We start from the raw sequence: 27,260 nt of genomic DNA on the forward strand, positions 1-27,260 counted from the left end.
ATATGATGGGAATTTCAATGCAGCCTTAGCAAGGTACCGTTCATTTGAAGGAAAGGGTCCTGGAGACTTTCTGGGTCTTTGTATTAAACTTTTTATTTGAAAATAGATAGTATTCCAGGTATGAGATGAAGCAGAAGCAGTCCCAAAGCAGTGTCAGTATTCTGGAATTTCAAAGCCAACCCACCCAACCCAAAAATCATCTCTCAGCCCTGAACAGCAATTTCTGTTCCGCTGTCATCTATTTGGCAATGTAATTTTCCCTTTAATCTCTACTTGGTCCCCATTCGCTAAATGCACTCTTCCTGCAGCATTTGTGTCTAATTCAGTAAATAAATTGATATCTGATGTCATATGTATAGAAGCACCACTATCAATTAGCCAAGGGTTATGATTTTTATCAGTTGGTGTTACATGAAATACACAAAAATTAAATTGCTTTCTTGAGGAAAAATCGCTTTGTTTCTGTGATACAGGGCAAGCTTGTTTGCTGCTGCAGGTATTTGCATCTTTATTGAGCAAATACTCCCTCTGAATGTGACCTAGCTTGTTGCAATTGTAACAGATAGGTACATTCCTTTTGTTTTTGGGGTTGGGCTTTCTGTGATCAATTGGCTTAGTTCCCACCCCCTTTGACCTGGCCTCTCCAACAATGTAACTTGAGTCATTCTTGCTTTTGTTCTGCTCATGATAGCCCTTTTGTTTGCGGTGCTCAGCTCTGATTAGCCCCAGAACTTCCTCCAACTTAGAATCTTTTCCATTAAAAGTTGAAATGAATGCAGAGTAAGATTCAGGCAGAGAACTTAAAAACAGTCCAACTTTTAAACTCTCACCTAACAATCACCAGCAGTTAAAAGCTTGTCAATTAGATTTAATAAAGTTTCAATTTCTGCATTTCCATTTTCCTGTAGTCTGATGGAGAAAAGCTCCCTAAACATTGAGACTTTGCTTGCTTCATCTTGCTCAGCAAAAACTTTCCTTAAGGCTTCAATCATCCCTTTTGTTGTTTCTTGTCCCTTTATGTAAACCAATTGGGAATTAGCCAGTGTACTAATAATTAAATTTTGTGCTTTCCCATCTGCATTGTCCCATCTCATGACTTCATTTTCAGGACCTGAAGGTCGTAGAGCAATTAATGAAAAATTAGTTCTTCTCTTGTCGAAGGCTTTCACGGTCAGAGTTCATTGGTTCTTGTAGGTTATCCGGGCTGTGTAACCGTGGTCTTGGTATTTTCTTTCCTGACGTTTCGCCAGCAGCTGTGGCAGGCATCTTCAGAGGAGTAACACTGAAGGACAGTGTATCTCAGTGTCAAGTGTGTAGGAAGAGTAATAAACAGGAAGGCACCTTCCCCAACCTGCCCCCAAGTACTTCCTTCATCTATGGACTAATCCCAGGAAGAAAGTGGGGTGGACACTATACTAGCAACAAAAGTTCTCAACTGGGCTAAAATTAAAAGTGGCAATCTCTTGAAAACCTGTTTTCTCCTTGTCTGTACATATCATAAACATGCCTATATAAATAATGTTGCGTTGCCTGGAGCGCTGTTTTTAGGTCTTTGTACATTTCTCGGAAAGGATGCGGTTCTAACGTGTTGCATACTTGCAATCTGTAATCGAAATTAAGAAGCACTGCGTGAAGTCTTTAAATTGCCACAAAAGTCCTTTATTGTTTCTTCAGCAACCGACTAACACAGCTACCTCCTGGAACATACCCGTGGAGGGCGTTTGTACTGGCCACAGCTACGCAGGGGAAAGCGATCTCTGCTACTCAGTAGTAGAAAAGAGCAAGAGTCCAGTAGCACCTTAAAGACTAACAAAAATATTTTCTGGCAGGGTATGAGCTGTGGTTCACGAAAGCTCATACCCTGCCAAAAAATATTTTTGTTAGTCTTTAAGGTGCTACTGGACTCTTGCTCTTTTCTACTACTGCAGACAGAGTAACACGGCTACCCACAGAAAATATTTTTGTTAGTCTGTCTGCAGTAGTAGAAAAGAGCAAGAGTCCAGTAGCACCTTAAAGACTAACAGAGCTGTGGCTCACGAAAGCTCATACCCTGCCAGAAAATATTTTTGTTAGTCTTTAAGGTGCTACTGGACTCTTGCTCTTTTCTACTACTGCAGACAAACATAGCTACTCACAGAAAATATTTTTGGTAGTCTTTAAGGTGCTACTGGACTCTTGCTCTTTTCTACTACTGCAGACAGACTAACAGAGCTGTGGCTCACGAAGGCTCATACCCTGCCAGAAAATATTCTTGTTAAGTCTTTAAGGTGCTACTGGACTCTTGCCCTTTTCTACTACTGCAGACAGACTAACACGGCTGCCCACTGTGAATTATCTGCTACTCAGCGCAACGTCCATTGCAAAGGGCAACAAAAACACACCACCTCCCCGTGGACAACCTAGGCGGCAAGCGTTCACGCACCGAGGCTCGCGCCTCAGGAAGGGGCGGGGGCGGGGGCGGGGGCGGGGGCGGGGGCGGGGGCGGGGGCGGGGGCGGGAAACAAGCCGAGCGGGCGTGAGCGGCGCGCGCGGGAAGTGGAGGGGAGGAGCCTCCAGCGCCTCGTCACTTCCTCTGCGGAGAAGGCTCGCGAACGAAAGGTTTGGTGGTAGCAACCGCGGTCGGCGTCGCGCGCTCCGAGGCCGAGAGGATGAGCGATAGCGGGGAGCAGAACTTCGGCGAGCGGGTAATATGCAGACTCTGGTGCGCGTAGCTTAAGCAGCTCGCGTGGAGGAGGAGGAGGAGACGCCGTTTCGGCCCGTTAATTTTTGTCCGTTTCGGCCTTCTCTGGGCCGGGCGTGGGAGGAAGCCGTGCCTGCCCCAGGAGGGCGAGGAAGGCGCCAACGGAGGGCGAGCGTGTGGGCGTGGGGAAGGCGGAGGGTTGGGAAACGGCTGTCGCCTCAAGAGGTGACCCCCTCCCCCCATCTATGTGGGTCCCGAGCGGGAAAACGGTCCTCCGTGCCTTGCCAAGAGGGCGCTCTGACGCAGCGCTCTATGGCGAGTTCCCTCTTTTTCGCCCCCCTCCCCCCCGTTGTGCGCGACGCCATCTTGGGCGAACGGCCCAAGCGAGTGAGCGTGCCGCCGCCGCCGCCGCGGGGACAAAATGGCCGCGGAGGAGACCGCGCTGCCGCTGGGATCCCATGGGGGCTTTCTTAGTTTGATCTGCTGAATCGGATGTGCCGACACAGCGTAGGCTCATGCGAGTTCAGCATGTTGGCTCGTCCATAAACTAGGTCCAGGCGGCTGCGCAGTATGGCCAGGCGTCACGAAGCCGTTTTCTGACTTGAGGAATCGTTTCACCCAAATCGTTGGCCTTGTCAACGGAGTGTGGATGTTGAGAACCACCTTCAGGATCAGTTCTACTCTGATAGAGAGGCTGGGACAGAATTGGCCCAAAAGGTGCCTCTCAACATTCACTTTCCCTTGCCAAAGATTCCTGAATCATGCTTAATAGCACAAAATATAGGGGGTTTTTTTCATGCCTAACATATAAACACCTATGGCATTTGTGTGTACATATATTAAAAAACACCTTTATATAAAGGCAGTAAGCTTCATTGAAATAACAGCCACATTAGTGATAGTGACATGGGGAACAACGTGAGGTCTTTAACATGCAACCTCTGGCTCTTCTGAGCACTGTTCCACATGGTACATCCCATGTGTATAGTTTCTTTAGCAAGTAAAATAGTTTTATCATTACTAGGGGGTCCAAGATAAAACTTTTATTTTTAAAATGCAACACAGCTTTTCCGTGATGATTATGTGAACATTGTGCACATGTAGGGAATCTGTATATGAGCCTGAGTCAATATATGAAGCTGAATAAGGTGGTGGAATGGGCCGTGCAACTGTTGAAGTCTGGCCCGTGAAATAAAGTTTCTGGTAATAGGGAAAGATAACCTTGATACTGAGAGGTACTCTGTGTTAATTAAAAGGGTTGTATTAAGTGTTATTCTTCATGCATGTTTGCTGTGGTGGGCAGGACATACTGTAGTCGTATAGCTCTTTTTGCTGATGGGACTTGTGAATATGGCTCTCTGCAAAGTATGTACCACTGTATTACAAACAGGAAAGTTAACTTCTAAGTTACATTGACCTTTTAGGGCTGATGTTTTTTGAACATGGCTGTATTTTGTGCAGCAGAAACTTACTGTTTTATGCTACTTCGCATGAGTCAGATCAGTGTTATCTCTACATTGCATATTGGGGCTGAGGGGATAGTAGGAGAAACTGATGTCTAGATCCTGGGAGAACAGGTTCAAATCACCACTGCTATAAAGCTCAATGGGTGATCTTTGGCCGGTTGGGAGAATAAAATGAAAATGGAAGAACTTGTTTGTTGAGTGTGCTTATAAACCTCATTTTGGCCAGTTGGTTCTGTGCATAGGATAAAAATTAATGGATAGGATGGCTTGCCTCAAGACAGCCATGAGAATTAAAGCAGAGACTACCATGCTTGCAGCTCAAAACTGCATTTAAAAAAAAAGAGACAATATAACAAATTGAATACTAAAACATACATACGTCTATCTCAGTTGACATTTGAATTGTGTGGAACTCTTGTACTAACGATTGAGGAAAACATGGGAAGGCACTCAGAGTAAAGGTTGTGCTGATCAAATTAGGTAGCATCTGGCATTAGTGCAACATTGCTTTCCCTTACTTTTAAGAACAATATGAGGATAGTTTCAGTTCTGTTTCTGGGCCAGCATGGCTACTAATAGTAAGTGTAGAGGGAATTTTTAACCTTTGGACCGATCAATTTAGCCATCTACAAATATTAACAGACATGGTATGAAATGATGAGGGTGCTTGTATTGGTCCCGTTGCCAAGTGCAAGCTGACCCTCTAAGATAAACTTTAAAATGTGATTGTTGCAGGTGGGCTCCAAAACTGTTGGCTGTGCTCATTATTTTCTTTTTTGTGAGGATTTCACTGACTACAATAGGAGTTACTCTCCCTAATATAAGAGGGTAGCCACGTTAGTCTGCAGTAGAACAGCTGTTTCGTGTCCAGTGCCACTTTAGAGACCAACAAGATGTTTGCTTGTCTGGAGTTGGGGCACCACATTGGGGTATAAGCTTTTGAGAGTCAAAGCTCCCTTTGTCAGATAGGAAGCTTATATCCCCAAAAAATCTTGTTGGTCTCCAAGGTGCTACTGGACTCGAATCTAGCTGTTCTCTGTAGTATGCTTGGGATTACAGCCTTAATTTTTTACCTTAGTATAAACCAGTTGGATGGGTGAGATTTCTGTTCAGGTATGCTCCAGGCCTAGCTTGCAACCAACATCCTGTGGCAACTGGAGCATTTGAGCAAGGGAAGAATTCCCTCCTCACTTGCTTGTCTTAACCTTTCCTTTAATGTTGAGTTTATTTTGATAGCGAAGCAGGAAACAGAATGAATCAGTTGCTTTCCTTGACCTTTGGAATTTTTCTCCTTGTCCAGCATCATAGTAGGTGTGTGGAAGGGTGTTTATGCACACACAACTGAGCTGGGAGCAAGTGACTGGCTGGGGCAGGCATGCAGAAAGATGACGTCTGTGGGCTGTGTTCAGTTTCTGGGCCACTGTTTCCTCATTACATTGTGAGTTTGGAAGCCCCTTATTAATCAGTGTATATTCACACCGGGGCCCTGCAATAAAACAAGTTTTACTATGAAGGAATCCTCCTATTTTCTTCCCCATTTTTCTACTTCTGTGGAAACTGGTGGAGATGGATGGCTCATGCTGGCGCAATCTCGTCAACTCTCAGAAGCTAAATGGGGTCAGCCCTGGTTAGTATTTAGATGGGAGACCACAAGGAAGTCCAGGGTTGCTGCGCAGAGGCAGGCAATGGCAAACCACCAATGTTCATTGCCTTGAAAACTCCTATGGGGTCACCATAAGTTATCTGCAGCTTGAGGGCACTTTCCACCACCACTAATGGAGATCAAGAAGTAAAAATCTCTTTATCATGCTAATGTGTTTCATATCCCTAGAGCTCCTTTTGAGACCAGTATTTATTTCCTAGTCAGGTTGAAGTTAACAGTTCATATGACCTGTGTTTGGCACCGGAATGAAAAAATACACTTGAAGATTCATTCTAGTGAACTTCAGAAACTGCCAAGATTACATTCAGAATTTTGGGGTGGGAGACACACACAAAACAAGAAGGCACTTAGGAGGCAAGTTTAAAATAAAATAGAATCAGAAATTAGTGGTAGTAAGTGTTTTGGTGATACACAAGCAGTTCAGTTATTAAAATGTTAATACTTTCAGGTTAAAAAAAATGTTCTGGATGACCTTTTGTTCATATTGGGGTGGGGGGAGCCAAGACCAGGATTTCACAGAGCATGGCTTCTAATCCCACAAAGGAAGTACAAAGAAGAAAGGGAGTAAATGAGCACAAGTCACTAGCTGCTGTCTGTCAGAAGGTAGATTATTGTAGAGAAGGGATCAGGGTGAAAGTAAGCCAGTACAGAGTATATAAGTGGCTAAATAGGTACTTCCTATCTTATGCTTTGGACACCCCATGAGGGATGTTGCCAGTAAGAAATTTAGGTTACTTTCACCCCTGGAAGACAGATGCAACAACCAGTAGAAATTAGTAATGTAAGAAGAGAAGAAGTGGATGGGGAAAATAATAACGAAGACTTAGGACTCTGGCTAGTATATACAAGATTATAAATTTAGCATAAATGAAGATGGTGTAGTAAGTTTAGCATTTGAAGCCCTGAGTTCCTTGCGGCTCAAACTGGTACTTCAGTCATGCATCACTTGAACAGGAGAGTGTTCCTAACTCTGCCTAAGAATTGGGCTTAGTGCAGTCTTACATGATTCTGTTGATGGGGGAGATCCCATCAGTGATTGTACCTTGCAGCCTCCCCATCTCTGTTAAGCATGTGTATCTTGAATGTCTATGTTTTAAACGATTGCTAAGAATTTCTGTGAAACCAGAATTTTATTTGCACCATCTGATCATATCTTTACTTTCCTAGTGAAACATTAGTTTGTGTGTGCTCAGCATACTTTAAAAAAATGGCTGGCTGTCCACTCCTTAAATCTTTACGAATTAATGGGATCTGGTTGCTGAAGAAAGTCATATATGTAAACTGATTTAGAGATGAGTGGCTGGCATGTAATCCTTGTGCAATATAGCCCAGATGCTTTTGTGCAGTAAGCATTATTACCTATGGACTCCAGGTGAGAAGAATAGGGGACTGTCCCTATTAACATAACTGATCAGATGAGATAGCTCTATGGGCTGTGTGCACATTTGCTCTTCTGTTTCAGAAAAGGGGATAGAACAGGCTAGTATGGCACCTTCTGGCTAAGTTGTGAGAATTCTAGAAGGGTTTATATTGCATCTTATAATAGTCTGTGCTCTTACACAAACTGCTTCCAGTCTTTTATGGAGGCCTGTTTCATGACATTGTGATAAATCATCGGTTCTGAGATTTGGGGTCTGCCCTCCAAGCACGGTTCTGCATAACTGAAGTCATGTTTGTCACATTTGTGCAGGAGAAGAGTTGGGTGAGTTACTCATATGTGCATAATATTTTGCCAAAAAGTATGAGCTAAACAAATTTTGTGTAACTGCTAGGGTTGTTTTTTTAACTGTTTCCCTTAAGCATGTTCTGCTCTCTTAAATAGTAGCATTTAGACTGAAGGTCCTGATTCTAGTAATTAATCCAGATAAAAACAGCTTTGGGTACTATCAAGAGTGTATGTTTAGCTGAATCATTCTTAATTTTGGCTGCCAGCTTCAACTACTAAAGGCAATCTTATTTAGCTTGTCTTTTTAGTAGTAGAGGCTGTCATAGCCCCCCCCCCAAATCTAGTTCCTGCGGATTACAGCCTTGACCTCAGATCTACATCAAGCAAATGTTCATGATAATCCATGCCACTTAGCGTAGTGAACTCAAATTCTGCTTTTAATTTGATTGACTAGTATGACAGAGTGAATATTTTAAATAAAAAGATAGATTGATTTAAATTGGGTACCAACTTTAATTTATATTGCTCAAACAAGTGCATATACTCATTGCCTGCTATATCTGTTTGCAAGTAAATAGAACCGTTATACCATCCATGAGTATACGGTAATCCAAAATCTCTGGTCATGAAGTCTTCGTTCCTTTTTTGCTGTAGAATGTAGGGAAGCAGTTGTGAACATCTTTGTTTTAGTCCTCCTTCTGTATACACAACAAATAAACACAACTGTAACACAACTAATAAAAAAACCTTGATGACTAAATACGCAGAACAATAATAAATACAAGCAGGAGACCTGCAAGGACTTGCAGAGGGCATCCCATTTTCCCCTTCCCCACTCTTTCCTCTTTCCTTTCTTTGAAAGCCTCTATTGCCCCTCTCCCCTTTTCCTCCTTAATACCCACCAGCTATCCTGACTTTATCTTTCCTCCCCTGGCAGCCTCTCCCGGAGAGGAGGGGGACTGTGGTTCCAGCTGCTGGGCCAGGTTAGGTCCAACTGGATGGTGCTAGCTCCAGGTACCAGCTTAGTTGCCTAGTGGGGAAACCGTAAGGACTTACACAGGAAATTTAGGGGCCTGTATCCCCCCCACACACTATTTCCTCTTTCCCTCCTGACAACCCCCTTACACTAACCTCTCACTGCTTCCTTCCAACCTACCAACGAACCTATATTTTATCTCCTCCTTATCTTCAGCTATATTTATTTACTTCATGTATATCCCACTTTTCTCCACAATGCAGACCTAAAGCAGTTTGCAGCATTCTCCTCTCCTATTTTAACAACCCTGTGAAGTAAGTTAGGCTAAGAATGTGTAACTGGCCCCAGGTCACCTAGTGGGCTTCTATAGCTGGATGGGAATTCAAAGCTAGTCTTCCCAGGACCTACTCTGAACCACTAGCCACTACAGCAGCTTCCATGCAGTGGCTGCTGTTGAACAGTACTGAGCAGCTGGGCCTGTCTGAATCATGGCAGTTGCATGGTAGCAAGTCGCCCAGAGGTTCCTCCTGGCCCTGATGAATCCTGCCTTAAAGGTTCAAAGAACTCTCCTCCTCCCTTACTGGTAGAAACCAATATAAGAAGGCTGGCAGTGTTGATGTGGTTGCCTAGCAACAACCACTGATGGCATTCATTTCTTAAAGCTACATGTACTGCTTATATTATGGTGGGGGTTAGTCCATCAGTGCGGTGATGTTTTTAAAGGTCAGATTTTTGTGCAAACCTTGAGGCTTTTCTCAGGTTTGTGGCATCAGTCTCTGGATTTGAGTATCCACAGATGGGGTCATGTTGAGAATTAGATTAGTGACGTGATGCATCACATTTTTACTGCCTGACTTCAGAAGTTGCATGTTTTTGTTCTCTAGTTTTTCCTTTACATGGACAACATACTTAATTATGTTTGAGGATCATTTGGGATCCCGTGTGGTTCAGTAGTTTGTATCAGATTAGGGCCTGTTTGAATTCCCCACTCTGCCATGAAAGCTTGCGGGGTGACATTGGGCCAGTCACACAGGGTTGTTGTGAAGATAAAATGGAGGAGAGGTTAATGCTGTAAGTTGCTTTGAGTCCCCATTGGGAAGAAAGGCAGTGTATAAATGAAGTACGGTAAGTAAAATAAAGGATTTAGTTTAAGAAATTCAGTTTGATTAAATACTTGTTATATTAAAAGAACATCTAAACCAGTCTATTGAGGACACAAATCTGAAATCTTTTTGAAAATCTGATTTTTTAATACCACATTCTACCACTATCCCTTTAAAAAAAATCATATTAAACCTGCTTTTGGGTAAGAACAATTTCTGGTGTCTACAGTATAGTACTTACTGCTTGGTACTTAAACTCACTGTTACACCTTTTCTTAAGACTTGCTCAGACGATACATCACAATATGTACCAATGGATAAATCAGCACAATGATAGCATTCTGTATTGTTGTAGAAGTTAGGGCACATGATATTATACTTTGCAAATCATAGTGACTCTTGATAATAAAGGAAATAAAGAATTTTTGTTCAATTTTTCAGTATGCATTTCAATTATATGATTCTACAGGCATTTAAAAAACTACCAAACTTGAGCAGAAGTGTGAAGATTGGCAACTTTAGGACATACTAATTTCTAAATGCAAATGTGAAAAGATGTAACAGTTTTGAAATTGTCATGTCATTCTGCTCTCAGATCTTATTTCAGCTATTGAACATTTAATAAAGTAGGCATAACTAGAGAGTTCATAGTTGGTCAATCATTTTTTATTAAATTGACATTTTTAAAAATTAATAGTAAACATGGAATCAGCAATACAAGAATTGCATATCTATTTAAAATAGTACAAACACATAGCATTTTTTCTAGTTTCAGTCTTGACACTAGAATATCTATCCTGGAGTTTTAAATATTCTTCATCCTGTTCTTTTTTTATTAAGGTTAATGTTGAAGAAGGAAAATGCGGAAGTCGCCATTTGACAAGTTTTATATATGAGAATTATTTGAAGCTCAGGAATAAGTGAAGCTGAAATTTGAAAAAAAAGAAAGTGAATGCATGCTAATTATCAGACCAGAAGTCCCACTTATAGAATATTGAGCAATTTGTGTGAAGTGGGGAAGATGAAAGAAGTCAGAATTTGAAACGGAAGAATGAAGAAAAGAAATAAAAATGAAGTTAAGATAAGAAGTAATCTGGAATCTGAAAGCACTACGCTAAGTAATTACTAGTCTGTTTATGTGTCCCTGTATATTTTGCTAAACATGCATGCAATATTTGTTTAATAGAAAAGCATATGCAGGGTTTTTAAGAAGTGCTTAACAGGCAAAAAAAAATCTATAAATCTAGGCAGTTCTATTGGCAACTGCCCGGACACATAATGGAGACACGGATCTTTGACATTTTTACCAGAGCTTGTTTAGAGTAAAATACCAGAGAAATTGTTCTCAGACTAAATGCTTACCTTTTCTACATGCAGGAATCCCGTTCCGCTTCCAGAAGCGGAAGTGCTCATGGTTCTGGCAAGTCTCCAAGGCATTCGCCTGCTAGATCTCGATCCAAGGAGGGTTCCAGGCGATCTAGGTCCAAGTCTAGATCAAGATCTGAATCTCGGTAAGCATGTCCTAAAACAGGTGGTGTTTCACTTTTAACTTAATATTTTATCTAAAAGTGGCAATCTAAATTATTGTAGAGGAAAAGCCAGTCACCTCCGTTCCTGGTTCCTTGTTTGGGGCAAATGCACGCTCTCCTTGCCGAGTAGGCCCTCGCAAGGAGAAGCAAAGCAAAAGGGTTGGTAACGGACCACATAGCACCAAAATACAATCTAAGCAATATTCCGGAAGAGTTTAAAGACCACGTAAGGAACAGATTTGCATTACTGAGTTCAAGTGAATGTAAACCTGAAGAACTATGGGTGGAAACTAGAGATATTATCAAGGAAGAATGTGCAAAGACTATTCCTGTAGCCAAAAGAAAAGAAAAACCTTGATGGATGTCTGAGGAAACTCTTAAAATTGCCAGAGATAGACGAAAAGCTAAAGTAGAAGGTGACAAATAGAATCAAAAGTCTTAAGTGCAACGTTCCAGCGACTCACACGTAGATACAAAGAGACCTATTATACTAACCAGTGTAAAGAAATAGAAGAGAACAACAAAAAAGGAAGAACAAGAGATCTGTTCCACAAGATCCAAGAAATCGAAGGGTAATTTAAAGCACTGTTAGGCATGCTGAAAGATCAGCATGGAAATACATTAACTGAACAGGACAAAATAAAGAAAAGGTGGGAACAATACACTGAAGAACTATACAAAGAGATGAAAGGATAAAAGATTATTTCCAAGAAGAATCTTTTGAAGAACCTATAGTTTTAGAAAGTGAAGTGAAAGCTGCATTGAGAGCAATTGGGAGAAACAAATCACCAGGAGCAGATGGGATATCAATAGAGCTATTCCAAGCCACAGAAACGGGAGTCCATCAAAATTTTGACAAGAATATGCCAACAGATATGGAAAACAAAACAATGGCCCACAGACTGGAAACAATCCATTTACATTCCAATTCCCAAGAAAGGAGACATCAAAGACTGCAGCAACTATCGGACCATCACATTAATTTCTCATGCAAGTAAAGTGATGCTCAAAATCTTACAGCAAAGGCTGTTACCATATATGGAACGAGAAATGCCTGATGTTCAAGCTGGTTTCAGAAAAGGAAGAGGCACTAGAGATCATATTGCAAACATACGATGGTTACTGGAGCATACGAGAGAATTTCAGAAGAAAATCAGCTTGTGTTTCATAGATTACAGCAAAGCTTTTAACTGTGTGGATCATGAAAAGCTATGGCTGGTTTTAAAGGAAATGGGTGTGCCACTACATGTGATCGTTTTGATGTGCAACCTGTACTCTGGACAAGAGGCCACAGTTAGAACAGAATATGGAGAAACGGAATGGTTTCCAATTGGCAAAGGTGTCAGACAAGGATGTATTTTATCTCCCTATCGCTTCAATCTATATGCAGAACATATAATTAGGAAAGCTGGATTAGATGACGGTGGAGTGAAAATTGGAGGGAGGAACATTAATAATTTGAGATATGCTGATGACACTACATTATCGGCAGAAAATAGTGAAGATTTGAAATGACTACTGCTGAAAGTTAAAAGAGAAAATGCCAAAGCAGGACTACAGCTGAACATCAAGAAAACAAAAGTAATGACTACAGGAGAATTACACAACTTTAAGGTTGACAATGAGGAAATTGAAATTGTTCAAGACTTTCTATTCCTTGGCTCCACCATCAACCAAAAGGGAGACTGCAGCCAAGAAATCAGAAGGAGATTGAGACTGGGAAGGGCAGCCATGAAGGAGCTAGAAAAGATTTTGAAGTATAAGGATGTGTCACTGGCCACCAAGACTACATTAATTCATGCCATCGTATTCCCTATTACTATGTATGGGTGTGAAAGCTGGACAGTGAAGAAAGCTGATAGGAAGAAAATAGATTCCTTTGAAATGTGGTGGTGGAGGAGAGTGTTACGGATTCCGTGGACTGCCAAAAAAAAACAAATCAGTGGGTTATAGATCAAATCAAGCCTGAACTGACCCTAGAAGCTAAAACGACTAAACTGAGGCTATCGTATTTTGGTCACGTCATGAGATGACAAGAGTCACTGGAAAAGACAGTCATGCTAGGAAAAGTTGAGGGCAGCAGGAAAAGAGGAAGACCCAACAAGAGGTGGATTGACTCAATAAAGGAAGCCACAGCCTTCAATTTGCAAGATCTGAGCAAGGCTGTCAAAGTTAGGACATTTTGGAGGACTTTCATTCATAGGGTCGCCATGAGTCGGAAGCGACTTGACGGCACTTAACACACACAACGGACCACAGCTTATCAAGGCAATTGGATTTAGAGCTTGAAGCCAGAAAGCCGACCAGCACACCAAATTATATTCTAAAAGAGTTTATTCAGGAAAGCTTGTGCTCTTACAGACAAGAGGTATTTCGTGAAGCAAGAGTAAACAAAACAAGAAAACTTATTTAATTACTGACTACACACTAGAGCCGTGTTGGCGAACCTATGGCACGCGTGCCACTTCCGGCACGCGTAGCCCTCTCTGCCGGCACGCGCGGTTCCTCGAAGCCTCTGGCCTTTCCGGCTCTGCCCCTCTCCAGATGGGTGAGGCTGTAGCCCAGGGGTGGGGAACCTCCGACATCACTGGCGGTGGCCCCCGGACTCTCCCACAGAAGCCGCCGCTGTAGGGAGCGTGCGCGGCCGGCCAGGCGGGTGGGAGAGCGGGGAACAGAAGCTGGGCGCCCACACTCGGCATGGCTGGCGGCTTCTCCGGCGCCCTCTGGGCCTGTACGGGCGGAGGGGCATGGCTGGCCGGTGGGCGTGAAGGAGGCGCCCTCTGCCCCACTTTGCTCGCCTCTCACCGCATCCACCCCTTGGGGCAGGCAGACCGGCTGGGAGATCCCCTCCGGGTGGGGGGCTTAGGGGCCTGGGCAAGCCAGGCAGGCAGAGAGGGGCGCTGAGCTAGGCTTGGCTCCCTCCCTCCTTCCTTCCCTCTTCGCCAGACGGGCCTCCTTTCCGCCGGAGCGCCACTCTGAAAGGGGTGGGTGGAGGCGGTGGCAGCGAGGCCCAGCCGGGTGGGGGATCCTCCTCCTGCTGCTGCTCACCCCGGCCACATGGGAGGCGGCCAGGGGGGGCCCCAGCCCCGTACACAGGCGAAGGACGCAGTGGCAGGGCTGGTGGCTGGCGAGCCACGGGGCAGGAAGTCAGGCGGAGGCTCTGGGGCGCCTCCTTCCCCTCCCTCGCTGGTGGTGGGCCCGGCTGGGCAGGGGCAGCTGTCAGTGGGGCAGGATGCCGAGCCTCCGCAGGAAGGGAAGTGTCTCCTGGCGCCCGTGCGCTGTGGGCTGTTCTGCGTGCACGCGCCCCTTCTCTGCTGCGGGCTGAGGGAGGAGGGGGGCTTGTGTGTGTGTGTGTGAGAGAGAGAGAGAGAGAGAAGCGGGAAGGCTTTCCTGTCTCTGGCCATTCATACATGGGATGTTTTGCCTTGGATTTGCCGCTCTGTAGATGCACATTTCCCCCATCCAAATTCTCAAAACTCCTCAGTAAGTCCCCATGCAGAGTTTTGAGAATCCGGATGGGGAAAATGTGCATCTGGAGAGTGGCAAATCAAAGGCAAAACCTCCCATGCATAAATGGCCTCTTTCTTTCTCTGTCTCACTCTGTCCTTTTCTTTCGCTACTTTTCTTTCTCTCCCTCGCTCCATTTCTTTCTCCCTTTCTCTTTTTCTTTCTTTCTTTCTCTCCCTCCCTTCCTTCCCTTTCCCCCTACGTTCCCTTCTTTCCTTCCTTCTTTCCCTCCAGCGGCCTCTCCGGCTCCCTCTGGGTCTGTGCGGGCGGAGGGACGTGCAGTCCTATTCCACCTTTGAAGTGCCCACAAGCCATCCTCCAAACACCTTTCCATTTGTCTTGATATGTAGAGAGAAAACACTAAGGAACTAGTTGCCAATCTCCAGGTACTAGCTGGAGATCTCCTGCTATTACAAGTGATCGCCAACTAATAGAGATCAGTTCCCCTGGAAAAAATTGCCACTTTGGCAATTGGACTCTATGGCACTGAAGTCCTTCCCCAAACCCCACCCTCCTCAGGCGCCACCCCAAAAATCTCCCACTCATGGCGAAGAGGAACTTGGCAACCCTAGCCTCTCCCTCTGGGCCCCCTCTGGGGGTGGTATTCAGGTTAAATTGCCGCATTGGCACTCGGCGATAAATAAGTGGGTTTTCGGTTGCAGTTTGGGCACTCGGTCTCTAAAAGGTTCACCATCACTGCACTAGAGGTTTCTACAAAACAAATGTTTGGCAAAAGGCTTAACATATAAACTCAGTTACCAGCTTCCAGAAAGGTTTCAGCATACTGCCTCACCTCGTAAGAGGCATTCCAAGGGATCAAGTAGGTTGTTTGATGGAGTCCCTCAAACTGCCGGTATGGGAAGACAGCCACAGCCCCATTTGTGTGTGAGGGTCTTTTATTTCCCAGAATTTCAGTGGGGAGGGGGGCCTCAAAACCCCAAGGAGGTTCTGGGGATGCCAATTGACCGAAGATTGAGAGGCCTGCCTCAGAAAACACCAAGACGAGAAAAATGCCTGCAGCACACCTTGTCATCTAGAGTTCCTGGAGACAGGATAAAAAACATTTGCTGGACCATTTGTTACCTTGGTAACAAATGGCTTGGAGGCCAGGGTGGATGGGGGAACCCATTCTTCCTCCAAAACTCTCACAGATGCAAATTGGGTACGCATTCCTGAAATGCCTGTAGTTTGACTTCACCAGCCAGGCCGGAGGTCTGAACCAAAGATTTTTCAGCAACAAAGTGTGGGACTCACCCTTTCTTGACAATTATTACTCATGAGAAAAGGAGGCCTGTAAACCACTGTGAGGGTGTATGCAGTGCAGTACAACGCCTGCACAGCAAGGAGAAATTTCTTAAGTTGAAACTTCTTTTTCGTCCCCACAAGATTACTGTCTCAGCAGGCTGCATCTGGATCATTGTGATATGGCCTCAGCTCAAGCATATACTGGTTGGTGATGTGAAATACTTCTGCCTTAAACCCTGGAGAGCTTCTGCTAGTCTCACAGACAGTATCTGACCTTGGTGAAACAGTATTATTCAGTATAACATAACTTCATGTGGGGCCTGTTAACTAACTGTTCATATTTTATTGGTGTTGAACCAGTAAGATAGCTTGGACATAACACACGAATAACAATTGGTATTCAAAAGGGTCCTTAAAAATACATTAGGTATAGGTCCCTGAGAACCATTCCTATTCTGTTAGTTTGCAAATTTTTATATAAACTGACTATTTTGAGAAAGTATGTTGAATTTATAGATAATCCCCCCTCCCCAAGAATGTCTAGTATAAAACTTTAAAGTTGTGTGACTAAATTTGTCTAGTAAAAGCAGGGCTTTACCCAGCAAATGTGTGCTTGAAATATATGTAAGCTGACTGATCTCTGAACTACAGATCTGTTTGTGCACCATGTGAAATTTTGCCTCTTTGGAAATAGCTGTCTTAAAGAGCTCTGTATTTTTTGCCTGAAAATTGCTGTGCCTTACTTGGGCTAGGCTGGACAGCAGGGACAGCTGATGCATTCCTGTCAGCTTTCAAATATCCACCAATTATTTGGATTAATTTGTAATCCTAGAAATATACTGGGTACATATGCTTCGTTTTGCAGGTGCCTTGTAATCCATATGTTTGATTTGTGTGATTCAACATAATATCCTGGTTTTCGTACTCTAGATCCAGATCAAGGAGGAGTTCTCGGAGACACTATACAAGGTCTCGCTCACGTTCTCGATCCCATAGGAGATCCAGAAGCAGATCTTACAGCCGCGACTATCGTCGTCGTCACAGCCACAGCCATTCTCCTATGTCTACTCGCCGGCGTCATGTTGGCAACAGAGTAAGGCTGTCATCGCAGCAGTTGATGAGAGATAATTCAGCTGTGTGTGTCTTGGAAAGTTTTAAAGTTTCAAATTACTCAATGTAAAAGTTGAATAGAGACGTTTAAATTACTGTATTGTTTTAAAAGTGTTAAATTTTATTTTAGAAATTAAGATAACAGTACATAAATACTTTGCATTTGTTTAGCTTTGAACCTATAGCTTGTTTTTCTATAACTTCAGAACCTTTTATACTAAGTTTTGCTTGCAAGTCATTTGTTATGGTTCTCAGTGATATGGGTATATCTTTATGCAGAGGAAATGGTGTTTCCAGAAATCAGCGTAGTATAGTGTTGTGTTTGAGGACTTATAAACCTAGCTCCCTTATTCATACCAGAATTATCCAAATATTCTGTTAAAATTGTAAACCTTGATGCTACTCTGAGTTTCTGTAGTAGTTTCTTGGGAGTACTGAGAGATGCCCTGAGAAAGATAAGTCCAGTGATGAACCCAAAACAGGTTAATAGGGCCTTTATTATTTATTTATTTATTTTTGCTATTTGTGGCTGGCCCGCCCTCCCCAGCCAAAGCCAGGCTCAGGGCAGGTAACATCATTTCATTTCTGTTAGCCATTTACACAAAGGGGTTTGTCTTCACAGCTATCAATTGCAGCAGTTTTGCCTTTACTAGAAAATTTTCTGCAAATAAATGCAAAGATATGCTGGACATTCTTAAATCTACCCTTTGTTATCAGCGGTATAAACTTATGTGTTACTCTTACAGTAATGTGTCTCATTAACTAAAAATATTGCTTGATCCAAACCACAAGTTGCTGTAGTACAGAAGTTAAGATGATTGGTCTTCCACTTGTAGTTTATTCATTTGCTGTAAATTCATCCTTGGTCTAGATGAGACATTGAGCATATGAAGGAAGTCCAAAGCACAGGTCGCGGGGGGGCAGTGCTTGGCACTATTTTGTCCATCTTGTCTTCCCTGATGGAGAGAGTACACGTAGCATGATAGAACCTTGTATTTTCCTCTTCTTTTCTCAGTGGGGGGTAGGGGCTAAGCAGTGGTATCCTAGCAGTTGTATTCAAAGCTTTCTGCCTCTAGTAGCAATAGTAGTATTGTGATGTTCAACAAAATGCTTAAAATGCTTTGGCATATATGTTTTATTTTTATAATGAGAACTTCCCGCCTTTTATATTTTTTTAAAATAGGCAAATCCTGACCCAAACTGTTGTCTTGGTGTGTTTGGGTTAAGCCTGTATACAACAGAGAGAGATTTGAGAGAGGTATTCTCTAAATATGGCCCAATTGCAGATGTTTCTATTGTGTATGACCAGCAGTCTCGACGTTCAAGAGGATTTGCCTTTGTGTACTTTGAAAGTGTTGATGATGCTAAGGAGGTAAGCAAACATCTAAAATGCTAATTATTTGTAAAACATATGTTTACCTGGTATGCCTATTGAATGATGGGAAGAACACAGGTAGCTGTGCACTGATGTTCCACACTGGATGCAGACTTTGCTTCTACTGGTTAATATATGCAGAGAGGCTCCTTAGGGAAGATATTGACATTCAGGAGTCTGGGTTTCAAGGCACTATCTATCCTTTGTGCAGTCTGCGTGCAGTTGCATGAGGGAAGCTGGAGGGCAAACGTGGGAAGAGATACTGGGGCACAGAGATATGAGTATGCAGGAAAAATGCTGCAGGGGTTGCCCAGTGGAGATTTGGTCTCAGTTGTTTTATCCTTAATGGAACATGAATGTTGCTCTCTAGCCATTGTGGCTGGCTGGCTGTGATGAGAATTTGCCTGAGAAAAGATGGCCTTAAAACAACAAGCCATGTACACCTCTGAATCAGATCTGGTTATGAACAGTTCCTAGGAAATGTTTATCTGGGGAGGGGGTAATCTGGCGGAAGTCTTATCTGCAAAACAAACATCCATCCCTTGGTCCTTGGGTTTTTGTGTCCCCCCCACTCTTGTGCCAGAACTCATTTATTTAAATGAATTAAATCTGGCCAAATTCTAGCATTTGTGCCCCCCAAATTTAATTTTAAGACCCTGCAAATTGATTGTGGGTTTCATATTTTGAGATCAAACTGACTGTGTTGAGATGAACTATAGCAAAGAAAGCCAGTTTCCATCCTAACATTTGAATTTGGTATAGAAATGGGGGAGGGGCTGGTGATTGTCACAGGGCATGTGAAAACTGAATGGCTCCTAAATTTTTAGAGTAGCTCTTAACTCCACAGAAAGTTTAAGGCCTGTAGGAAGGCGACTCAAGGTTTCAGTAGTCTACCTGTTCAGGATGGTTTTGCATTCCCCCTTAAGGGCAGGTGTGCAGTTTGGGGTGCTTTCAGTATCCAGAGTGTTTGGCATACATGACCCATCCTGTCAGATATGTAGATTTCAAATGTATTCATCCTTACTCTTTCCTCTGAAATGCAAAAAGTGAGTGGAAAATATGATGATGATGATTTATTAGTCTTTTATGCCACCCTTTCCTGACCAGGTCAGGCTCAGTGGCTTACAACAGCATCAGCACAATTTAAAACCAATCACAGTTTACAACTAAAATTAGATATGACTTAAAAATCTAAGGCCTAAACCAAAACTGTAACAATCTAACCATAGCAGGAAACCATACAGAGGAAACATAAAGATAAACCATATTCCAACAATAAACAAATAAGAGAACTTCAGTAGTATTAAAGGAAGGGAGGCCAGCAAGATGGAAACGGTCGCTGCCCTCAACCATATGCCTGGCGGAACAACTCAGACTTACAGGCCCTGTGGAATTGCTTCAGGTCCCTCAGGGCCTGGATCTTGCTTGGCAGAGCATTCCACCAGGCTGGTGCCAGACTGAAAAGGTCCTGGCTCTGGCTGAGGCTGGATGCTTTTTGGGCCAGGGATCACCAGTGGGTTGTTTCCAGCTGAGCAAAGTGCTCGGGGGGGGGGTGTTGAGAGAGGCAGTCCTGGAGATAAAATGGTCACAGACCATTTAGGGCTTTTAATGTCAAAACCTTAAACCTTATCTGGAACTCAGCCTGCAGCAGCCGGTGGAGCACTGGTTGTACATGTGCCCTCCATGGGGTCCCTGTAAGGACCCGGGCCGCAGCATTCTGGACCAATTGACGTTTCCGGAGCGGCCTTAAGAGAAGCCCTGCATAGAGCAAGTTATAGTAGTCTAGCCTGGAGGTGATCAAGCCCTACTTTTGTGATTAGTAAAAAAAATTTATGTAGTCACAATTTTGAATAACTAAAATGCCAGTTCACTGCAGTGTGGTATATATTTAGTCCCTTTATACCTCACCTTTCTCTGCAGTGGGGAGCCAAAGTGGCTTACATCATTCTCTTCTCCAGTTTATATACTAATGAAGCAGCTTTAAAATGCAGGTAATTACAGGTGTTTCATAGAATGGTGTAAAACATGTATGAGAGCCCCAGTAGTAAGAGTTGCTGAACTCAGTCTTTGTATCTGATTGATTTAACTTCATTCTAAATGGGAATCCTATATAATTCTTATTTTCCCTTTTACTCACTAGGCAAAAGAGCGTGCCAATGGAATGGAGCTTGATGGGCGAAGGATCCGAGTTGATTTCTCAATAACTAAAAGGCCTCACACGCCTACTCCTGGAATCTACATGGGCAGACCTACTTAGTGAGTTCATATAGCTATTGTTTTCAAGAATCTGTTTTAATAGTGTTGATGAGTGTTTCCAGTAAGGAGCTGCATGTCACTGTGTTTCAGTTTATACAAGTGCAAGCACTTGTGAATATAAAATCTGTGGTTCTAGAGTTCTGCAATGGAGGACTAAGTTTAGCAGTAAAGTTGCATGGTTTCTGAAGACTTCTTCTGGAAAAAGTTGAAACAGAATCCTCCTTGTGTTTACTCTTGTACTCTGGTGTTCCATGTGTGAGAATGTTCTTTAATTCCCTTTCTGTTTTATTAGTATATATCGTATTTCCCTAGGTCACATGAACACATGAAGCTGCCTTATACCGAATCAGACCCTTGGTCCATCAAAGTCAGTATTGTCTACTCAGACCAGCAGTGGCTCTCCAGGGTCTCAGGCAGAGGTCTTTCACATTGCCTAGTCCCTTTAACTGGAGATGCTGGGGATTGAACCTGGGACCTTCTGCATGCAAAGCAGATGCTCTACCACTGAGCCACAGCCCCTCCCCCCTATAACTTTATGCATTTTAAAGGCAGATGATTCCCACAAAACTAGCATAATGCATACATCTGAATAGTTCCTTTCAGCCACAAATATTTAAATCGTTTTTTTAATCCAGTTATGGATTCAGATCATGATGTTGCTAGGCTAGACTGTGCTTGTTATGCCTTTTATTCGGTATCTACTCAGTTATGTTGCTGTGTAGCTATGTATTGTCTGTCTTCCTAATGCTATTCTATGAATTTCTTTACAGTGGTAGCTCCCGACGAAGAGATTATTATGACAGGGGTTACGAAAGAGGCTATGATGACCGTGAGTACTACAGCAGATCATATAGGTGAGCCTGTTAAACTGCGTTTTGCGGATCTGGGCTTGATGAAATTTCACAATGTGATCTGTACTGTGATTCTGCCATACAGTGATGTTCGTATTTTGATCCTTGTTGTCATGGATGTCTTAATGACATCCATATCCAGATAGGGCATTAAAAGGGCTGGTAGTTGCTTATTGCTCACTACACTGGTACACTCACTATTAGAAACAATAATTAATATTAATCTAATAAAAAGAAGTCTATAGATCATTTCATACATGATTGTCTGAGGAAAATCACTGTAAGCCAGCAGAGAAACTACCATGGAAAATGGATTACCCATTTACATGTACTTTGGTGAAGGCTAACTCCTTGGCACCATGGTTGGATTTTTCCTTTTGTAATTTCTACTTTTATTAACTTATCTGGAATTTACCAGTGCGCAGACACAGGGATGTAGAAAACAAATCAAAACAAAAAAATCCTGGTGTACCCTACACCTGCAGCAATTTGCTTTCAAATAAAAAAACATTGTAGAGGATGGGTAAAAGTTATGATAAAGAACATATGAAAGACTCAGTTACTTTGTCACAACTTCTCAGAAAGATATCTGCTTCAGTCAGCATGGCGTAGTAGTTAAGAGCAGTGGACTCTAATCTGGAGAACCAGGTTTGATTCCCCACTCCTCCGCATGAAGCTTGCTGGGTGACCTTGGGCTAGTCACAGTTCTCTCAGAACTCTCTCAGCCTCACCTATATCACAAGGTGCCTGTTGTGGGGAAGGGAAGGTGATTGTAATCCACTTTCAGTCTCCTTAAAGGTAGAGAAAAGCGGATATAAAAACCAATTCTTCAGGTGAGACAGGTTTTCAAACGTATATCATTCATATCACTAGGAAAAATATTTAAACTGAAAACATTTAAATAGTGTGCTTAGCAATACTTTCAACTAGAATAAGCCATAATAGAGAAGCAAGTGTGGGTTTTCAGCTGTGAAGCAATCCAGCAAGCCTCAGTCTGCCACTTCACATAAGCACATAAGAAAAGCCATTCTGGATCATACCAGGGCCCATCAAATCCAGCAGTCTGTTCACACAGTGGCCAACCAGGTTCTTCTAGGAAACCCACAAGCAAGACTACTGCAGCAGCATTGTCCTCCCTGTGTTCCACAGCACCTAATATGATAGGTTTGCTCCTCTGATATTAGAGAGAAACTAGTCAGGGAGTAATTTAATTCTAAAGTTGCTGACCTTTTGGGTTTTTGATTCAGAGCAACTTCAAGGGAGAATTTGTCTAAGTGGGAAGTCTTTTACAGTCTATTTTTGTGGTTTGGCTTGAACAAAATTATTTTTAATTTCCAGAAATAAATTTGTTTTTAATTTATTTCATTTACAGTCCTCCTTTCTTGCTGAGACTCGGGGTGGATTGCAAAATAGAAAAAACAAACAGCATAAGACATCCAATAGACAATGTTATTGGATTAGGATTACAAAATTAGAAAGCAATGCAAACAAAAAACTGTCTTAAGGCAAGACATAGTGTAATGCAGAAAGTAGCTTACAAAAGGTAGAAGACAATGCGGTTAAAGCAAGGTGATGCATACAATAAACATTGCGATACGTAGGCAGTGATAAACTAGAAGAAGATGAACAGTGTAGGAAAGAACTAAGATTTCCCTTGCATAAGAAGGCGCTGTTCAGTGTCTGTACTCTTGTAGGTCTTGTACAGTGTCTGTACTCTTGTAGCTGTGATGTGTAGGTAGTATATATTGGCGGGGGGGAAGGACCAGGTCTTGAACTCATACACTCTCTCCATCATATGTGCAGCCTTTTAATATGCTTCTTAAGCATGTTCACATGATCTGCTCTGAGATAATGTTCCTCTTTGTAGTGGAGCTTGAAAATCTTGTTTAGTTAATTGGCAGAATAGACCACTGACCTGGTTGCAAGATGGCTTAGAGTGTGCAGTAATGTGGCCTAAATTTTTATACAAAACAAACCCTCCATATCTCCTGTCTCTCATATTACTTGTAGAATTTATGCATTCATTTGAGTTCCAGTGGGGGTCATGTCCTACCCCCCTCACTTGCATCAAAAAAATATAGCAGCAAGCAGTTATCACTAAGTTGAGGGTTACAGATTTGCCCTAACCATTCTCTGAACTGGCTGAAGCCCTGTGTGTTACAAATTATTCGCCAACTGGATTTTAGATTTATGATTTAAGGTTTTAACTAAATTATTTTTGTATTAACACATTTCACTGATACTTGTATCCATGTTTTAATGCTGTAAACCACTCTGAGCCCAGCCTTGGCCAAAGTAGAGTGGGGTAGAAATTCAAAAAATAAATAATTTTTTATATTGTCAAGTAGAAAGAGGGCATATACAATTTTAAATGTTGAAGAAAATTGCACCAGCTAGCATATGATCAAATAAATTTTCTTTGGTTTCTGCAAAAAATATTGGCTTGGATCTGAAGTAACATGAGCAGTGAGAAGAACAAAACTTGCCTGCCCCACTTCAGCCCCTGAAATGCTGACCTCAGAGATTAGGACCCCTTCAGACAGCTTTGGAAGTGATTGGCTTAATTTTCTACCCACCAGTGGAAAAGCAGGATTGAATCGAGCCAAACTTTTCCTAAAACCAACAATGCTTCCATGAACTAAATGTTGTTGATACTTGCAAGCCTGACATTTTTCATTTTTTGGTGGCACTTAACATCAGCTAGGAGGTATGGCAGGGGCTTGTACCCTCTGGAAATCTCCTTTAATTTGGATTTTAAAGGACAAACATTCAAGTGCAGTTCTACCGGGTATCCAAACACTTAACATGTACTGCAGGGCTTCTTGATGTATTTGTGATATTTAATGAGTACTCTATCATCTGTGTGGAATTGCCTCCTAATTTACTCTGCCTTGTCACAGGTGAGTGCACAGACAAGTATTGTCAAATTATGCCATTTTAAAGCTGAAAGTATATAATATAGAAAAACAAAATATCTACATTAGTGGAATGTCCCCTGCAGTTTGTGATGTTGTCAAAATCACTGTGGCTGTGAACAAATAATTCCATCTGTGAAGCAAGGTAACCGGTGCTATTACCACACAACTGCTCTTGAGTTTTATTATTGTGACTGGTGTGTCTCATGTATATCCTTTATATAAATCATTTATATATTCAAACTCAATAAAAGTGCAAAAAAGTTGTTCTGCTTATGTCTTCACAGAGGTGGTGGAGGAGGAGGAGGTGGAGGCGGAGGAGGGTGGCGAGGTGCCCAAGACAGGGATCAGATGTACAGGTATGCTAGGAGAGGACCCAGTAACATTTTTTTTAAAAAAAGTGCAAATGGTGAGATGACTTACTAGGACCTGCTGTACCTCCATAGGAAATAAAAATGGGGAAGTTAAATACTTCAGTAGGCAAGGCAGCCCCTCAAAGCTCTCCTGCTAATAACTTTATAAGGATTTAACAGCCTTGGAGTTTACATTTGGAAAATTCATAATTGGTGCCAAGGAGTTAACAGTTTGACTAAATACAGTCACCCAGAAGACGATGGTGGGGAAGTGGCACAACATTGCAGAATTTAGGAATAAACATTGCTCTTACCACAATTATAATATGTTCAAACAAGAATATTTTCTGGTCTGAACATACAGTAAGAATGCAGCTGCTTTAGTCAGGTTGACTTATTCCAAGAACAACTCTAGCACACAAGCATGTTCTTGTAAAAATAAGTGTTGAGTAGCAAAGGCTTACTGTTCCCATGCTAATTCGTCAGTGTGTCTCTATGATAAATTGGTTAAGGATGATAAATGCTTGTTTAGTTGCAGTTGTAATGCTTTAATATTTCATTCAGAATCAGTATTTGTCATGGACTTTGCTTGCAAAATCCCTCAACTTATCATGGTAAACTTCCTGGTAAATTGAGAAATCTTTTTTTTTTTTTAATGCAGTGGATTGTTTGGTTTGGTTTGGTTTTGGTGGTTAGCCTTGGACAAGAGCAAATTTGTAATATGGGAATGCCTATAGTTTGGTATTCAGTTTTTACTCTTGGTATGCATGAGAGAACAAGTATTGGTGGCAGAATACAAGTGATCTGTGAACGTGTTAGCCTGTGCACATATGAAAGGGTATCAAGGGAAACACTACTAAGGAATGATGGCAATTTAATATTCTTGTGCAGGAGACGATCACCATCTCCATATTACAGCCGAGGGGGCTACAGATCTCGCTCCCGGTCTCGGTCCTATTCACCTCGTAAGTAGCAAGTCCAGTTTTCAATATACTGTTCATTTTGGAATACAAGGTAATTTTTGGAAAAGGTGTAAATAAAATTGAGCGCTATTTTTAAATTAATATAAAGAAGGGATCACAAGCAGCTTTTTTTAATGAGCTGCTTCTGAGTACTGAAAAATAACTCAAGCTACTCCCTTCCCAATATAATACTGTTTTATTGAGTCCTATAAACACAGTAGGGCATGGACTAGGAAGCACATCAGAAGTAAAGCTGTCAGCTGAGCAGTGTACACAAAAATCCTAAAAGTTTTTTTTTTTTTTTTTAATGCCTAGACCAGGTCTTTTCCTGGGTCTTCTAAGGGATTCTCACGCTACTCTGCAGCAGCTAGCAAAGCTAACTTTTGGAGACCACAGTACAAAGTAGTTGATACATTATTGTGTATAAAATGTTTAGAAATTCTGGTAGCATGCATGTGGGGAAATGCCTGTGACTAGTTAGTTAATTTTATTTTTCCTAGTTCTATGTGATGTAGCTCCCCATTTTCACCTGCTCCTCCTTTTTCAGAAATATACATTTCCTGAATTAGTGATGTAATGTATTGTATGAGGACACAGAATTACCTGAGGCTTCAGAAAACGTTGTGTGATGATGTCTTGTTTTTATTAGGGCCAGTCAAACAATACAAAATAGCAAGTGTTTGTTCCCTACAACTCTTTATAAGGCTGGTTATTTAAGAGGAGGAGGAGGACTGGAGGAAGGAAGAGTTTCACAGTAGGGTGGAGAATGTGCCTTATGCAGTACTAAAACGTCTTTAACATGGAATCTAGGACACAAGAGACCAAGCTAGGCCAGACAATGCTGGATGGAAAATCAGCCTCAAAATGCACCAAAGGCCACTGGGCTGCAGAAACATAACTGGCTATAGCAAACTGCAGGGTTCTGTGCCCTGCCATGAAACATCTTTTATCTTTCCTCCTCCTGCCTTTTTTTAATTACATGGCTGTTTTTGAGTTTTTCTGTGGATAAAAACAACCTTTGTAAAATTTCAGGATTCTAATGGAACTTGTAATCTCTCCTTATTTGCAGGTCGCTATTGAAGCGTGAAACTGAAGATTTTGTAGCTACATACAGTGCGTTGAGATTGCAAACTTGTGGACAATAATTTGTCACTTTTGTTCAAGTCTAATAGTGCCTAGTGAATAGGTGACTTTTACACCTTTTATGGAGACTACTTTCGGTGAAGTTTTAAGATGCTATTTCATTCTGCATATTTGTGTAGTTGGTGCTTCGTTCAGAGTTGTGTTTTGAGAAAAGTATGTCTTCTGCATGTGTTAGTCTGAACTTTGCAGAAAGATTTCTATTGTCGAAAGTTCTTCATTTAATTTTTTTTTACCGTTTTCAGGGTATTTTGAAGATCAAAACCTGTATAATATGCTTTCAAATGGTGGCATAATAAAGTTTTTTTTACTTACTTTGAAGCCCATATCTCATACTTAACCGAAGTGTGAGTTGGAGAAGGAACAAAATTACTTAAAAGATCCACAGTCCTGTACTATAAACCCTCCCTCTCAGTTACCCTCGATAATATAAAGTATGAATAAAAGTCCTTATTGTACCTTT

General features: G+C 42.1%; 1 protein-coding gene across 3 annotated transcripts; it reads left to right on the forward strand.

The window, feature by feature from the left end:
- The first annotated feature begins 2,551 nt into the window (after positions 1 to 2,551).
- On the forward strand, positions 2,552 to 27,260 carry TRA2B (transformer 2 beta homolog). Of its 3 annotated transcripts, XM_056849521.1 has the most exons (9): positions 2,608 to 2,684; positions 10,932 to 11,065; positions 16,766 to 16,928; positions 18,129 to 18,317; positions 20,461 to 20,576; positions 21,347 to 21,430; positions 24,630 to 24,701; positions 25,587 to 25,660; positions 26,727 to 27,260. In XM_056849521.1, the coding sequence occupies exons 1-9, from the start codon at positions 2,649 to 2,651 to the stop codon at positions 26,735 to 26,737; spliced, it is 879 nt and encodes a 292-aa protein (XP_056705499.1). In that variant the 5' UTR covers positions 2,608 to 2,648; the 3' UTR covers positions 26,738 to 27,260. The 3 variants fall into 3 exon arrangements, with proteins under 3 accessions (XP_056705501.1, XP_056705500.1, XP_056705499.1); XM_056849523.1 differs by lacking the exon at positions 24,630 to 24,701 and having other exon boundaries at positions 2,552 to 2,684; positions 16,766 to 16,970; XM_056849522.1 differs by lacking the exon at positions 26,727 to 27,260 and having other exon boundaries at positions 2,604 to 2,684; positions 25,587 to 25,668.

Source organism: Euleptes europaea, chromosome 5, assembly GCF_029931775.1.
Source record: "Euleptes europaea isolate rEulEur1 chromosome 5, rEulEur1.hap1, whole genome shotgun sequence".
NCBI lineage: Eukaryota > Metazoa > Chordata > Lepidosauria > Squamata > Sphaerodactylidae > Euleptes > Euleptes europaea.

What these genes read in the sequence shown, in the direction of transcription:
- TRA2B (XM_056849521.1), top strand. Translation starts at nt 2,649, where the DNA reads ATGAGCGATAGCGGGGAGCAGAACTTCGGCGAGCGG. An exon ending in GGCGTCATGTTGGCAACAGA is followed by an intron (nt 16,929 to 18,128) that starts GTAAGGCTGTCA and finishes TTTTTAAAATAG; the next exon opens with GCAAATCCTGACCCAAACTG. An exon ending in TACATGGGCAGACCTACTTA is followed by an intron (nt 20,577 to 21,346) that starts GTGAGTTCATAT and finishes ATTTCTTTACAG; the next exon opens with TGGTAGCTCCCGACGAAGAG.